Source organism: Lissotriton helveticus, chromosome 3_1 (assembly GCF_964261635.1).
Source record: "Lissotriton helveticus chromosome 3_1, aLisHel1.1, whole genome shotgun sequence".
Classification (NCBI taxonomy): Eukaryota; Metazoa; Chordata; class Amphibia; order Caudata; family Salamandridae; genus Lissotriton; species Lissotriton helveticus.
Genome location: NC_136061.1, coordinates 1837378953 through 1837392752, shown reverse-complemented (window position 1 = coordinate 1837392752; position 13800 = coordinate 1837378953). Strand labels below are relative to the sequence as shown.

General features: G+C 47.2%; 1 protein-coding gene across 1 annotated transcript in view; it reads right to left on the bottom strand.

Annotated features, from left to right (window-relative positions):
- The window catches only part of LOC144824332 (mucin-2-like), a 166420-nt gene that overhangs the window by 13492 nt on the left and 139128 nt on the right, over positions 1-13800 (bottom strand). Inside the window, exon 9 of the mRNA XM_078683449.1 lies at positions 2883-3021. Within this exon, the coding sequence (XP_078539575.1) occupies positions 2883-3021 (139 nt within the window). The remainder of the gene's footprint in view (positions 1-2882; positions 3022-13800) is intronic.

Here is a 13800-nt window from a genome sequence, read left to right as displayed (position 1 = left end):
GCTATTTTTGTGTTCCTAATAACTTTGGCCCTATTTGGAGAATTACACCAAATTTGGCAGGAAGCTAGACATTGGCCTGCAGATTGCACGTTTTGTGATTATAGTTTAAATCCATTTAGTAGTTTTTGAGAATTTAAGGTTAAAATTAATTGTATATCTGGATAGTTGTGTCCAAAAGTGGCTCGAGAGACGCTCATCAGAGTTTTTTTAAAAATAGAGTGTTTTGATTGGCCCATCTCACTCCTCTGAGAGTCAGGCTTCAGCAGGAGCAAGCGCTCTGATTCGCTGCCAGCAACATAAGGAAAATGTTGCTGGCAACCATTACAGAACTTAGCGACTTTGTCTCCTGTCCTGAAGTAAAAAAAAAAAAGTTACATAAGAAGGCATGGTGGGGAAACCCTGATCCCCCAGGTCCCATGGAAGGGGGCCCAGAGGGCCCTCCTAGGTAAAAAAACTATAAAAAAATTGGCAAACACTGCGAGCGGGACACTCTTGGGATCGAAAACAAAATGGTGTATAGGCAACATAGGTCAATTTTAAGCCCTGGGAGCCCACAGTTGGGACTGTGATAAAGAAGGGAGAAGGAGCAATGTGGCATCCTCCCCGAGCCATTAAAGGGCCTGGGAAGCTCATCTGTGGGGCCAAAATAATAACAAAATGGAAAGGGGCTGCACACTCTCCTTCTTTGAGGCATTAAAGGCTCTGAAAGTTTTAAAAATTGGGAGCGGCACTGGGTTATTACCAAAACAAAAAAGTAGTTCATAAGTATAACTATATATGTATATATATGTATATATATATATATATATATATATATATATATATATATATATATATTCACTGAAAAAACCATAGGTTTCAGGCCTTATATAGTTAGGAATTAGCATTTAAAAAAACCTTTGAAATTCACTGAAAAAACCATAGGTTTCAGGAGTTATATAGTTAGGAATTAGTTTTTAAAAAACCTTTGATTCCTAACTATATAAGGCCTGAAACCTATGTTTTTTTTAGTGAATTTCAAAGGTTTTTTAAATGCTAAATCCTAACAATATAAGGCCTGAAACCTATGGTTTTGTCTGTGTTTTAAAAAAAAATTGATTGGTTAACTGGCTTATTAAGTGTATCTTAGTGAATACATATATTAGCGAGTAATGTTTAAATATTTAAATATATGCATGAGTGATGTAATATGTGACGTCATCAGCAGTGCATTGCAGACGTGCAAGTTATAGTGAGTTAAAGTTAAGGAAAAGTTAAGGAAAATTTCAGGAAGATTCCTCAACCGGCGCCAAAGTTATTCCCAATAGAATGTTGTGATTTCCCTATGGAAAACAATCCTAACTATATATACCTACTGGCTATATATATATATATATATATATATATATATATATATATATATATATATATATATATATATATATATATATATATATATATATATATATACATATATATATATATATATATATATATATACATAAATATATACATATATCTATACATACATATATACATACACACATATGTATGTAGATATATATATATATATATATATATATATTTATATATATATATATATATATATATATATATATAGAGAGAGAGAGAGAGAGAGAGATATGCATGAGTGTTTATGTATTTCTATGTATATATGTACATATATATATATATATTGAGTGAGAGAGAGAGAGAGAGAGAGAGAGAGATTAATTCTCTGCTTGTTAGAAAAAATATATCTGTTTTAATTATCCTTTTAAAATTTGAAACATTTTATATAATGTTTCAAGTTAACAATAGTTTCTTTTGAATTGGTATAGAAAATAATTTTAAATTGACTACCTTAATTTGATTAATAGCAACATTTGTTATTTGCAATTCTCATGAATGAAAGATGTGTGATATGAAGAGCTATGTAAGAAATTTCAAGTTACTGTTACTGTTATGATGTTATCAAAGGATCTGTTGGAGATTAGATGATAAGGACAAGATGTAAAGGTACTAGACCAATTCTGATGAGAGCTGTTTAGTTGTTTCAGATTTCAGAAAATAGCATGGCATATTTTGGTTATTTTTCAATAGTTGTATCATAATGATACCTTCTTGGGATACATTGATATAGGGCATACATGGCTTATTTACATAACACAGTATAGAGAATTTTCTACCATGCAGAATGCTAATGTCTGCAGTGATTTTGAAAAAGGAGATGAATACAGAAGTCCGGTGTAATCTTTGCTTCAACAGAACAGCAGGTCTCTGTTAATTTTGCAAGGCTTGATATCTACAGTCAGGCTTTTGGTAAAGGCATAAAGGGTGTTATGTTTAAATATTTTTGTAGCACTTTTTGAGAAACCTGATGAATAGAATATTTCATTGCTGTTATTACCAACGTTAGGAAGGTTGAGGACTCAAGGCAGTGTAAGGCAACTTGTATTAGTTGTATGCCTAAGTGTGCAGAAGGTAAGTTATGAGTCAAAAGGACAGCTAATATAAGTGTTAATGATGTTTCCTAATGGCATTTTCTCCACTCTTGTAATAAAAAAGTGATAATGCCAGCACAGTTGGCAGAACCAGGGTAAGATTAGGTATCATTATCAACATCTTCATGTACAAATGTTTCAAGACTCTGATCTTTCAGGCTCATTTTGCTTGTGCAAATGAAAAAGTATTCTTGTTTGAAAAATTGAGCCCACTGTTCTCTTTGGGTTTTGCTATGTTATTTAAGTGTTTTTATCATCTCTTAAATAACGTAACACATTTAAGTGATGCAAAGACAGTACAGCAATCATGGCATGACAATGACATTGATTTTAAATTCAAGTTGCATTGAAAGAATTAACGTATACTAAATATAAGTTTATAGAATTATTATTGCATACCTGAGATAAGATATACTGACAATTTCCTTTGAAAGCGTACCGAGATTCGTCAAAGGTAGTAATGTGTGAACCTCCTTCTACAGAGCAGGTGGCAGGACATGGACGGTTTTTACAATTCCACAGACGGCTTCTGCAAACACTGAAGAGGGAGAGTAGTGAAAGTGAATTAATTTCACAAATACAAATTTCTGATAGATTCAAGACTCATCAACACAACAGGTATACAACCGTTACTCTTATGTCTGTGAGAGCATATGCTGCCTAGTGATATTACTGACATTGAGACAGCTGTAAAGTAATGAAATAATTGGGTCAGCAAGAGTCACAGGCAATCTGGGATATTGGAATCTATACGCCACTGAGCAACTTGCTTTTCTGTATACAATTGTAATCAGCAATGGAATTTTGCCTATCACCCACCCGAATCACTTATCTACCTGATAGAACCCTCCTCAATCCTGATTACTGGTGGCCCAATTAATTGCATTTTGTGTGGTAGCTCTTTCAATGCAAATATCTCGATGACAACTTGTGTGATAAGCTCTCACACCCTGCATACATTTCAGCAAGCAAAACCAGCCAAATTTACCAGGGGAAAAATGTTCAATAGATAGAAGGACATGTGGGTATTGGTGCAGTAATTACCAAATTCCACTTGTTAAGACCCATTTCAGGAGAGGTAGTTATAATTAAATTCTATTTATCGCACCTGAAAAATTCTGATCCTTGGGGTTTTGGAGTGCATTGGGTGTGATAAATATTTTCAGGGTTGGCCATAGTGATGAATTTGTTGGTTGTTGATTGTCAAATTGTCAAAGGTCAAGACTCAGCAGTCGGAAACTTCAAAGAATGGATCAACAAATGTGCCGACAAAGTTGTACCCTCTCAAAACAACCAAAAACATCAGTTCCAGCAAACATTAAAGCTAGTTCACACCAGGGCTCTAATCCCTTAAGCTCGCATGCAAGCGACTTGAGAGGATCTGGAGTACCACCAAACCACATAATGACCATGACAACTTCAAACTAGGCCTCAACAGATACTACTACCAACTCAAAAGAGCCAAAAAATGCCCTGAACTTTCACCTGAAGCCAGCTCAAACCACAGCAAGGAACTATTCTGCATCATCAAGGAATTCTCACCCTGCAGCCACCAAGAACATGTTGCCTCCTTTCAGGAGCTCTGCGACACCCTCACCAACTTCTTCTACATCAAAATCACCACCATCTATGATAATTTCAACCACCAATGACCGGTAACCGAACTCAACAGATTTTTCAATTACACTGATCCCTAGAAAGTCTCAAAATTCACATTGGAGCTACTCTCTGCAAACACAACTGCCACCATCACTGACTTCATCCACTCAGGAGCCCCCAAGGATTCCTGCCCCACCACAAGTTCAACCTAGGAAAGAGACCCATCAGCATGGAGCTTACCACAATCATCAAACGCCTCCATCGCATCTGCCTCCTTCCCTGAAGGATGACAACACACAGAAGTCAAACCACTCCTCAAAAAAAAATACTACAGACCCCAAAGACCTCAAATCTACCGCCCCATGTCACTACTGCCTTTCCCCGTCAAGGAGCTAGAGAAAGCAATAAATCTACAGCTCACTGCCCACCTGGAGAAGAACAACCTACTGCACTCCTCCCAATCAGGATTTCGCTCAAACCACACCACCGAGACAGCCCTGATTGTGGCAACAGATGGCATGAGAACTCTCCTAGACAGAGGAAAGACCGCCACTCTTAATCTATGTGGTCTCTCCCACCCTTCTACACAGTTTCCAACAATAGGGTATCTAAGGGAAAGCCATAAAATGGGTCTCAGTATTCCTCTCCGGACAAACCCAAAGCATCCGTTTCCCACCCTTTCCCTTGAGACGAAAAACATTATCTGTGGCATCCCTCAAGGAAGCCCAACACTCTTCAACACTTACATTGCACCTTTGGCCACCCTAGTCAGATCCCACAACATGAACCTACTCTTCTACGTGAATGGCACTTAGCTCATCCTCTTACTCTCCTCAGACCAGACTAACACCAAATCTAACTTCCAAAAGTGCATGGCGAGTGTTGCATGCTGGATGCAGAGTAGATGCATCAAACTCAACACAAACAACACTGACATTCTCATCTTCTAGATCAGCAACTCATTGTGGAACGACTTCTGGTGGCCAATGGAGCTCAGCCCTGCACTCACACCCCAAGAGCACAGAAGAAACCTCAGAATAATACTCAACAGCAAGCTCTTGATGAGGAAGCAGATAAACGCTGTCTAATCCACCTGCTTTCTCACACTGAGCTTGCTCCGAAAAATCTTCAAATGGCTGCCCATCAACATCAGTCGCACCGTCATCGAGGCCCTCATCACCAGCTGCCTGGACTATGACAACTCACTCTACATGGGAATCACTTCTCAAGTACTAAACAGACTCCAGACAATCCAGGACACATCAGCCAAGCTCATCCTCGACCTCCTAAGGCGGAACCACACCCCTTCCCTCAATGTGCTACACTAGCTCCCAGTCAGCAAACGGTGCCAGTTCAAACTGCTCAAACGTGCCTATAAACCCCTTCACAACAAGGGTCTAGCCTACCTCAACCACAGGGTGAACTTCCACCAGCCCACCAGCAAACTTCCCTCCTCATCACTCTTCTTAGCCCACACACCTGCATCCACGAAAGCTGGAGCAGGAGCCGTGCCTTGTCACACATGGAGGCCATGCCCTGGAATGGCCTCGACCTCAGCACATCCCCCACCCTTCAAGAGTTCAAGAAGGACCTAGAGACATTGCTTTCGGACTAATTCATCTCAGCAGCAGCCCTCTCCCCTGCCCCCTCCCCCCCCGTTGCCTGGATAACCTCATGGGTGATAAGCAGCGCTATACAAATCCATTTTGATTTGATTTTAAGCTTCTTGGGTCTGTAATCAAAAGTGCATCTCTTTAGTACATTTACACCGCACAGCTATATACTTCTTACTGATAGCTTTATATAAAACCACATGTTCCCAAATGTAATTCGTCTTGTTGACACCGTTTTAAAAAACAAAACATGTAATGTCACTGAAATACTCGAGTATAGTCATGGTCTTTATTATTATTTTTAAATGCGTCTCATGAAAACTGAACTGTCAGTCTAAAATATTTTCAAAGGCCTGAGTAGAAAACATATCTTTGGAACTATGTTCTGAGAAAATGTCCCCTTTCAGTAGGGTCACCCCAAACATTTTGCCTTGTACCTCCTCTTCTGACCTCATTTTTGTTGACTTTTGGACTCTGAGCACTTTACCACTGCTAACCACTGCTAAAATGCATGTGCTCTCTCCTCTAACCATGGTAACCTTAGCTCATACCCAGTTGGCATATATAATTTACTTATAAATCTGTAGTAAAGTTCACTACATGTGCCCGGGGCCTATAAATTAAATGCTACTGGTGGACCTGCAGTACTAATTGTGCCACCGACTTTAAATAGTCCCTTAATCATGTGTCAGGTCTGCTACTATAGAGGCAGTGTTTGCAGTTTTAAACTGATATGCCGACCTGGCAAGTTAAACTACTTGCCAGACCTAAACCTTCTTTTTTATAATACATATAAATTTCCCCTCAGGTAGGCCCTGGAGAGCCAAAGGGCAGGGTGCAGTGTGTCTAAAAAGTACGATATGTACTATTAAGTTTTAAATTTCCTTGTTGTTTTTCACTACTGTAATGCCTATCTCTCCCATAGGATAACATTGGGATTACCTTATTACATTTCATAAATGTAATTTCTAATTGGGAAGAGATAGGACCTTATGGCCCATTGCACCGCTGGTGCAGCACTTTCTTTTGACGCACCGGATGCGCAGTGTGCCCACCAATTTTAACAAGGCCACGTAAAGCCACCCTGCATGGCTTATCATGGCCTTTATAAATCTGGCCCCTTTCTTTTTTTAAAAGTTTTATTTTTGTTGCAAAACACATATAGTACAGTTAAACACCATCAGTCACTTGATCACATACAATCGTGAGGCGCCCATGAATAACACTAGATACTGAGTTAAAATATATACCGGTCCTCGAGTGCCGGGTGAAACTGTGGCAAATCAAGTGACATGGTGACAGGTAGTATACACACATTGTAAAAGATATCGGTTGCATTTTCAGGTTTTCGATGTGGTTTGCATATCAACAACTTAAACAAGAAAAACTGCACACATAGCCCTGCATGTTGGTGAGGTAGTATCTCCTATACCCTGCATCCCAGTCCACTGCGAGGGACTTATCAAGCGATCCCGTGCCCCCCGCCCCACCCCTTCTCCGCACTCCACCCCCCCTCATGCAAGTCCAACTCTCACCCATGTAAAGCACCCAACAGTCAACCTCACATTCAATCAGAGGTCCCCCTCGCTCTCAGATCCTTCGAGATCATCCTCTTCCAGTGGTTCGCACATGTCCCCCCTGTAGGAGTTCCACGTTTGCCACACCCCATTCCACTTGCGCGGGTTACTCCTCAGCTTATACACCGCCCTCTCAGTCTGCATGAGCATATCCATGTTTCTGATCCACTGGGCCAGCGTGGGCAGGTCAGCCGATCCCCATTTCTGCGCTATGTCTCGTTTTGCCGTCACCAACCCCACCGTCACCCATGTTCTTGCATAAAAGGTGAGGTCAGTCGGCCCCCAGACATTCAGCAGGCATAACCGCGGGTCCAGAGCAAGGGTGGTATGTAGTGCCTGTGCCATGGTGCGCAACACTCTTTGCCAGTAACTAACCAGCCGCGGACAGCTCCAGATCGTATGTAGAAACGAACCTTCTGCCCCGCAGCCCCTAAGGCAATAAGGATGCTCAGCCCTGTGCAACTTGTGCAGTGTCGTGCGAGTGTAGTAAATCCGGTGTAGGATTTTTAACTGTACAAGGCGGAATTTAGAAGAAATGCCTGCTTCGCGCGGGGACGCCAATGCTGTGTTCCATTCAGTTTCGTCCAGCTCCCCCACCTCCAACACCCACTTGTCCTTGTAAATGTAAATGTAAATTGATACTTGTATAGCGCACTACTCACCCGCAAGGGTCTCAAGGCGCTTGTACGAATACCGCTGTGGAACCCATCCTGGCTTTCCCTGTGAGGTGTCCACTCCTGGGCACCCCCAAGGTGGAGGCCAGGCATCCTTAGCGTTGTGGGGGCCGTTGTGGAGATTAAGCAAGCTATTGCCCAGAGTTGCAGAGTGGGACTCCATGATTGGAATAGGCACCGAGGCGAGAATTATCAGGTCCGTGGAATTTTGAGCCCAAGACCCGCCGAGGCGGGGAATTGAACCCTGGTCCCGGGCTAGACCTCTGCATCAGGGTCTGCCGCTCTAACCATTGAGCCACACCTCTCCACTCCTTCAGTCTTCCCAGCGGGTCAGGCATGTTGTTGAGTAATTTACGGTATGTTATCGAAGTCGCCCCCTCCTGCAAGTAGTCCGTGAGCAAACGGTCTTCCAGGGGGGAGGATTCAGGTGGGGATGTGTCAGGCGGGATCGCCGCTCGCAGTGCATGTCTGATCTGAATGTACCTGTAGAGTTCTGTGTCCCTCAACTCATATTGTTCCTGTAGGGTTGCAAATGATATTACACCATCCCCCTCCCACATATCCCCCACTGTCGAAATGCCGATATTATCCCACTGTTCAAAGCCCTTATAGCGCCGCAAGTGGCCCAACGCCTTCGCGTCCCATAAAGGGGTAAGTTTAGTAATGATTCCGTCCCATTTCAACTTCGCCTGTGCCTTGTACCAGAGACGCACTGTGTGTTTCGTAGGCCCCGTCAGCTTCGCCGCGACACCACGGTGGTACAGTGGGGTCAAGAGACTGTTCGTTCCCAATTGTTCCCTGTCTGCCCTAAACGCCGGGTCCTCCTGCGGGGCGTGTAACCACTGGTTAAGAATTTTCAGCTGGGCCGCCCAGTAGTATAGTTGTATGTTGGGTAGCGCAATACCACCGTCGTACCACCCCCTGTTCAATGTAGTGTGAGCGATCCTAGCTGGCTGGCTGCCCCAGAGCAGGCCTGAGATCTGCGCCGTTATTTTCTGGAGGAAGCTATCTGGCACCAAATATGGAGCATTTTCGAGGACATATAGGAAGCGTGGCAGGGCCATCATTTTGAAGAGCGCTGCTCTTCCTAGTAACGTCAGGGGGAGTTCTTTCCAATACTGTACATCACCACGGAGGCGGAGTAAAGGAGGCTGTAAGTTCAGTCGTGTGAACTCCGCCTCATCCCGGGTGATATGAATCCCCAGATACTTAAAGGACGTGTGCGCCAGAGCTAGCGGACAGGAGTCCGGGAGCGGCGGGAGCGGTCCCCTCAGCTCAAAAATTATGGACTTCGCCCAGTTGATGGTGTAACCCGAGATCCGTCCATGTGCAGTACAGAGGGCCAGGAGGTTAGGAAGACTTTCCTCCAGGTCTGTGAGGTAAATGAGCATATCGTCCGCATAGAGGGACACTCTATCTTCCCAGTGCGGAGCCCACTGAATACCTTTCAGGAGTTGTGTGGAGCGAATCGTAACTGCCAACGGTTCCAAAACCAAAGCGAAAAGGAGGGGCGAAAGCGGACACCCCTGCCTAGTGCCACGGCCCAAAGAAATAATCCTGGAAGTGTGGCCATTCGCCACCACTCTTGCCATGGGGTCCCTGTATAGCATGCGTATCCAGGAGATAAACACCGGGCCAAAACCCATGCGCGCGAGCACCGCAAAAAGATAGTTCCATTCCACCATGTCGAACGCCATCTTGGCGTCCAGTGATAGGATCGCGGCCGGGCGTGGTAGCAGAGGGATGCGTGCCACCACCCCATGTACCCTGCGGAGATTCAAAGCAGTACTACGATGGGGCATGAAGCCGGATTGGTCTGGGTGAATCAGTTGAGGTAGGCACGGCAGGAGCCTGCTCGCCAATACCTTAGCAATAACCTTGGCCTCTGGGTTCAGCAAGGAAATAGGTCTGTATGACGAGCAATCGCCGGGGGGTTTACCTGGTTTCGGTATGGCAACGATGGACGCCATCCGTTGATCCGGTGGCAGCCTACCCTTCACTCTAGATTCTTCGTACATGTGGAGCAGGGGCGTACTCAGGAACTCGGACTCAGTTTTAAACCATTCAATGGGGATCCCGTTGGGGCCCATTGCCTTACCCGGGTGAAGGGCGCCTATAGCCAGCTGGACCTCTTCTATCGTCAGCGGCGCATCTATGTCTTTCGACGTCTCCGCCGTCAACTCCCGCAGGGGGGTGTGTTCGAGGGCAGTCCTGACCTCGTCCTCCCCCACCACAGTCTCAGGAGTGTACACCCTTTCAAAATAGTCCGCAAGGACTTCCACGATCTCGTCTGGGCGCGTATGAACGGTACCACGCGGGTCAGTAAGTTGAAGGATGTTTCTTCCCCCCCCATGCCTCTTATCTAACCACGCCAGAAGTTTGCTGGCTTTGTCTCCGATATCGTAGACCCTGTGTTGCGTAGCCGCAATGTCCGACACCGTAATCCTCCTCAAGTGGTCAGTGAGGCGGCGCTGATGGACCTGGAGCTCATGGAGCGTGTCCTCCGAGGGGTTCGCCGCATGAGCGGTATTGGCCCTCTCAAGGTCCAACTCCAAGTCAAGGGCCTCGCGTCTGTGCGCCTTTTTATGGTTTGCAATCACTGCAATGGCCTGGCCCCTAAAGACGGTCTTGTACGCTTCCCATAACGTAGAGGGAGAATCCTCCGAGGAACGGTTTTCCTCAAAGTAGAGCCGCGTAGCCTTCTTCAGATCTTTAGTGATTCGGGGGATTTTAAGATAGCCAGGGAAGATCGGGAACACCCTGTGTTGTTTCGTGTGCGTGGTGGTGATTGTCAAGGTGAGTGGTGAGTGATCCGATATGCCCCGTGGTTGAATAGTCGCCTCGCCTACTGCGAGATGCCCGTTGGACAGTGTAAAGAAATAATCTATCCTTGAAAGGCTGTTGTGTGTGGCCGAATAGTATGAATATTGTCGCTGGTTAGGGTGTAGCGTGCGCCAGATGTCCACCAACCCCTGAGCATCCAAATAGGTCTGTAGCCTGCTAGGCCCTTCTGTGTGCACGCGCGCGGGGAACCGGTCCAAGGTGTCCGTGAGTGCCATGTTAAAGTCCCCTCCCACGAGGAGGTCCCCGTCAGAGAGTGTCAGTAAAAAGTTCCCCAGATCTGGCAGTGCCTCAGAGTGCAGCGCTGGTGGTATGTACACAGAAACTACGTTTATCAGTTTACCCTCCCACTGACCATGAACTGCAGCAAAGCGGCCATGAGTATCGGTTGCTGTGGACTTTACAATAAATTGGGATGATTTTTTCTGCAGGATACCCGTGCCGCGGGACCCCGAAGTAAATTCAGCGTGTACTATCATGTGGTAGCCTCTCCTATCCAGGGCCTTCGTGGCCGCCCCAGTCAAGTGTGTTTCCTGCAGGAGAATGAGAGCAGGTCCCTGTCTTCTAATCCCCTGCAGCACCAATCCCCTCTTAATCCTATCTCCCAGACCTCTGACGTTCCACGACATGACAAGCAACGGGTTCGGTGTGGTGCGCCTATCTATTTCAGCCATAAGAAGAACAGTGAACATCCCCCGGACCCCCCCGCCGCTGGCGAGGCGGCCCGTGGAGGCCAGTGCAAGGCTGGCGGGACCACGGCCAATATATCACACTCCCAGTGCCCCTACTAGACCAGAATGCCTCAGTTGCGGGAAACATGTCAATAGACCTATGTGTGCTTATAACAAGAACTTGCAGGACCAAAAAGACCCATGCCTCAAACTTACCCAACTCCCGGTCCACCCCCCACCCTGCCCCCCTGCTGCACGGACTCGAAACTGCCCGCCCCCCCAACTGAGCAGAGTGCATATCCCCATCCCAAACCAGTGTACTTGCGCGTTGGGGTGAGGGACTCTCCGTCGCCGGCAGTCTCTCAGTCACACCCTCGGAGGCCCTTCACCCAGTGTCCAATGGCGGAAAGCGCTTGCGTAGCAACAAGTTCACCGGTGCAAAATGATTGACAGATGGTCAGTGCTCCTCGATTTCTTCCCTGCCACCCTCAGCACCTACAGAATCACCGGTGTCCGGTCCACCTCCCGAGGCCCGGGAGTCCTGGCGGTGTTCTCCAGCTCGGTCTTTCTTTGGTCGATTCGGCCGTCGTTGGTTCTGTCCCGGTCTCCATCCCTCCAGCCACTCCAGCACGGATTCAGGGTTGTCGAAGAACCACGTTTTGTTCTCCGCCACCACCCGTAGTCTCGCAGGAAAGAGCATCGAATATGGCAGTTCCCTAGATCTCAGTTCTTTCTTCACTTCAAAGAATGTTCGCCGCCTACGGGCGACCTCCGCAGTGTAGTCGGGGAAGATGGCGATGGTAGCGTTTTGAAGCTTCAGAGGAGGGGAGGTTCTGGCCGCCTGCAAGACCGCGTCCCGGTCTCGGAAATTGAACAAACGTGCCACTATAGGTCGTGGGGAAGCCCCTGGTTTTGGCTGACCTCCCGGGACCCGATGTGCCCGCTCCACTGAAAAGAATTTTGACAGTCCCTTCGGCTTAAGTTCCTCCGTTATCAGGTTCTCCACAAAAAGATCCACGGCCTGTACACCTTCCGTCTCCGGCACACCTATAAGGCGGATGTTGTTGCGCCTTGAACGTCCCTCTTGCTCATCCAGCTTCTCCCGGAGCGTTCTGTTGTCCTGCGCCATCCTTCCCATTTCCCGCTGAAGTTCCGAAACGTCCTCCACAAGAGACTTGGTAACCACCTCCATGTCCTTCACTTTGTCCGACATCTTGTGGAGGTCTGCCCTTAGGAGGGAGACGTCCGTGGAAATGGCGCCCACGGTAGTTTGTAGCTGGGCCAGGGCGAGCATGACATCGTCCAAAGTCGCTTTCTTGCCTGTGTCGGGTGACTTTCCACCTTGCTCCTTCCCCATGGGGGAGACGGCGTGCTTGTCGGAGGCATAGCGCTCAATGCGGGTCTGCGTGGAACCACCCTTAGCGCCTCTCCCCGCCATGCCGTGAAGTGTCGCGCTTCTCGTGCCCCTACGCCCCAGGATGCGTGTAGTGGTGAGGACCCCTTTCCAGTCCGACCCTGCAGTGATCAGGCCTTAACGGAGCAGTCCGGAGGGCTAGAGGCGGTCACTTAGCGCGGGGCGCTCACCCACTCCCTCGAGGCAGAAGATGGCGGACGTCCTCTCTGTCCCCGGCTCCCCAGGTCCCGGTGCCTCTAATAGCTCCCTCAGAGACGGCCAGAGCGCCAGAGAGCGCTTCCCCATTCACCGCTCCTCTGGTCCGCACGGGTCCTCACCTCCGAACGGACAGTTCTCTGCCAGTCACCGGTTCCAGCACCTCGCGGGCCCTTCCGGTCTTGGTCCCCGGGCCAGCTCACACTTCCTGCTGGGTTCACAACCAGGAGAGGTCCCGGCTCAGGAGACGGTGAAAGGCCGATCCGCGGCCCCGGCGAATCTCGGGCAGCAGACGTCGGATCTTGTCGCCGCTTGTCGCAGCGCTCCCCGCCCGGTCCTGGGTTCCGGTACCCGCCTGAAGGGCTTGTAGAAATGACGGATTGTGTGTCGGATTGATGAAGAGACTGCTTCAGCCGCGGAGCTTGTCCCTTATGCTGCCGCCATGATCGGCTGCTAGCCACGCCCCCAAATCTGGCCCCTTTCACTCATTTCTCTGTGTGTGAAAGGGGAGTTCCATGGGTGATGTTGTGGGTGTTCCCGCCAACATCCATGGAACCTGACACATTCCCAGATTTACAAGGTGTTGTAAACCTGTGATGGCGTCATATTCCTATGCCTTCCAAGTGGAGACGGAAGAGAGGAGAAATACCTTTGTTTCTCCCAATTTTTTCTTTTTCTATCTCGGCAAAAAAAGAGGAAAACACCGCTCAGGATTGATTTTGTGCAAGAAGGT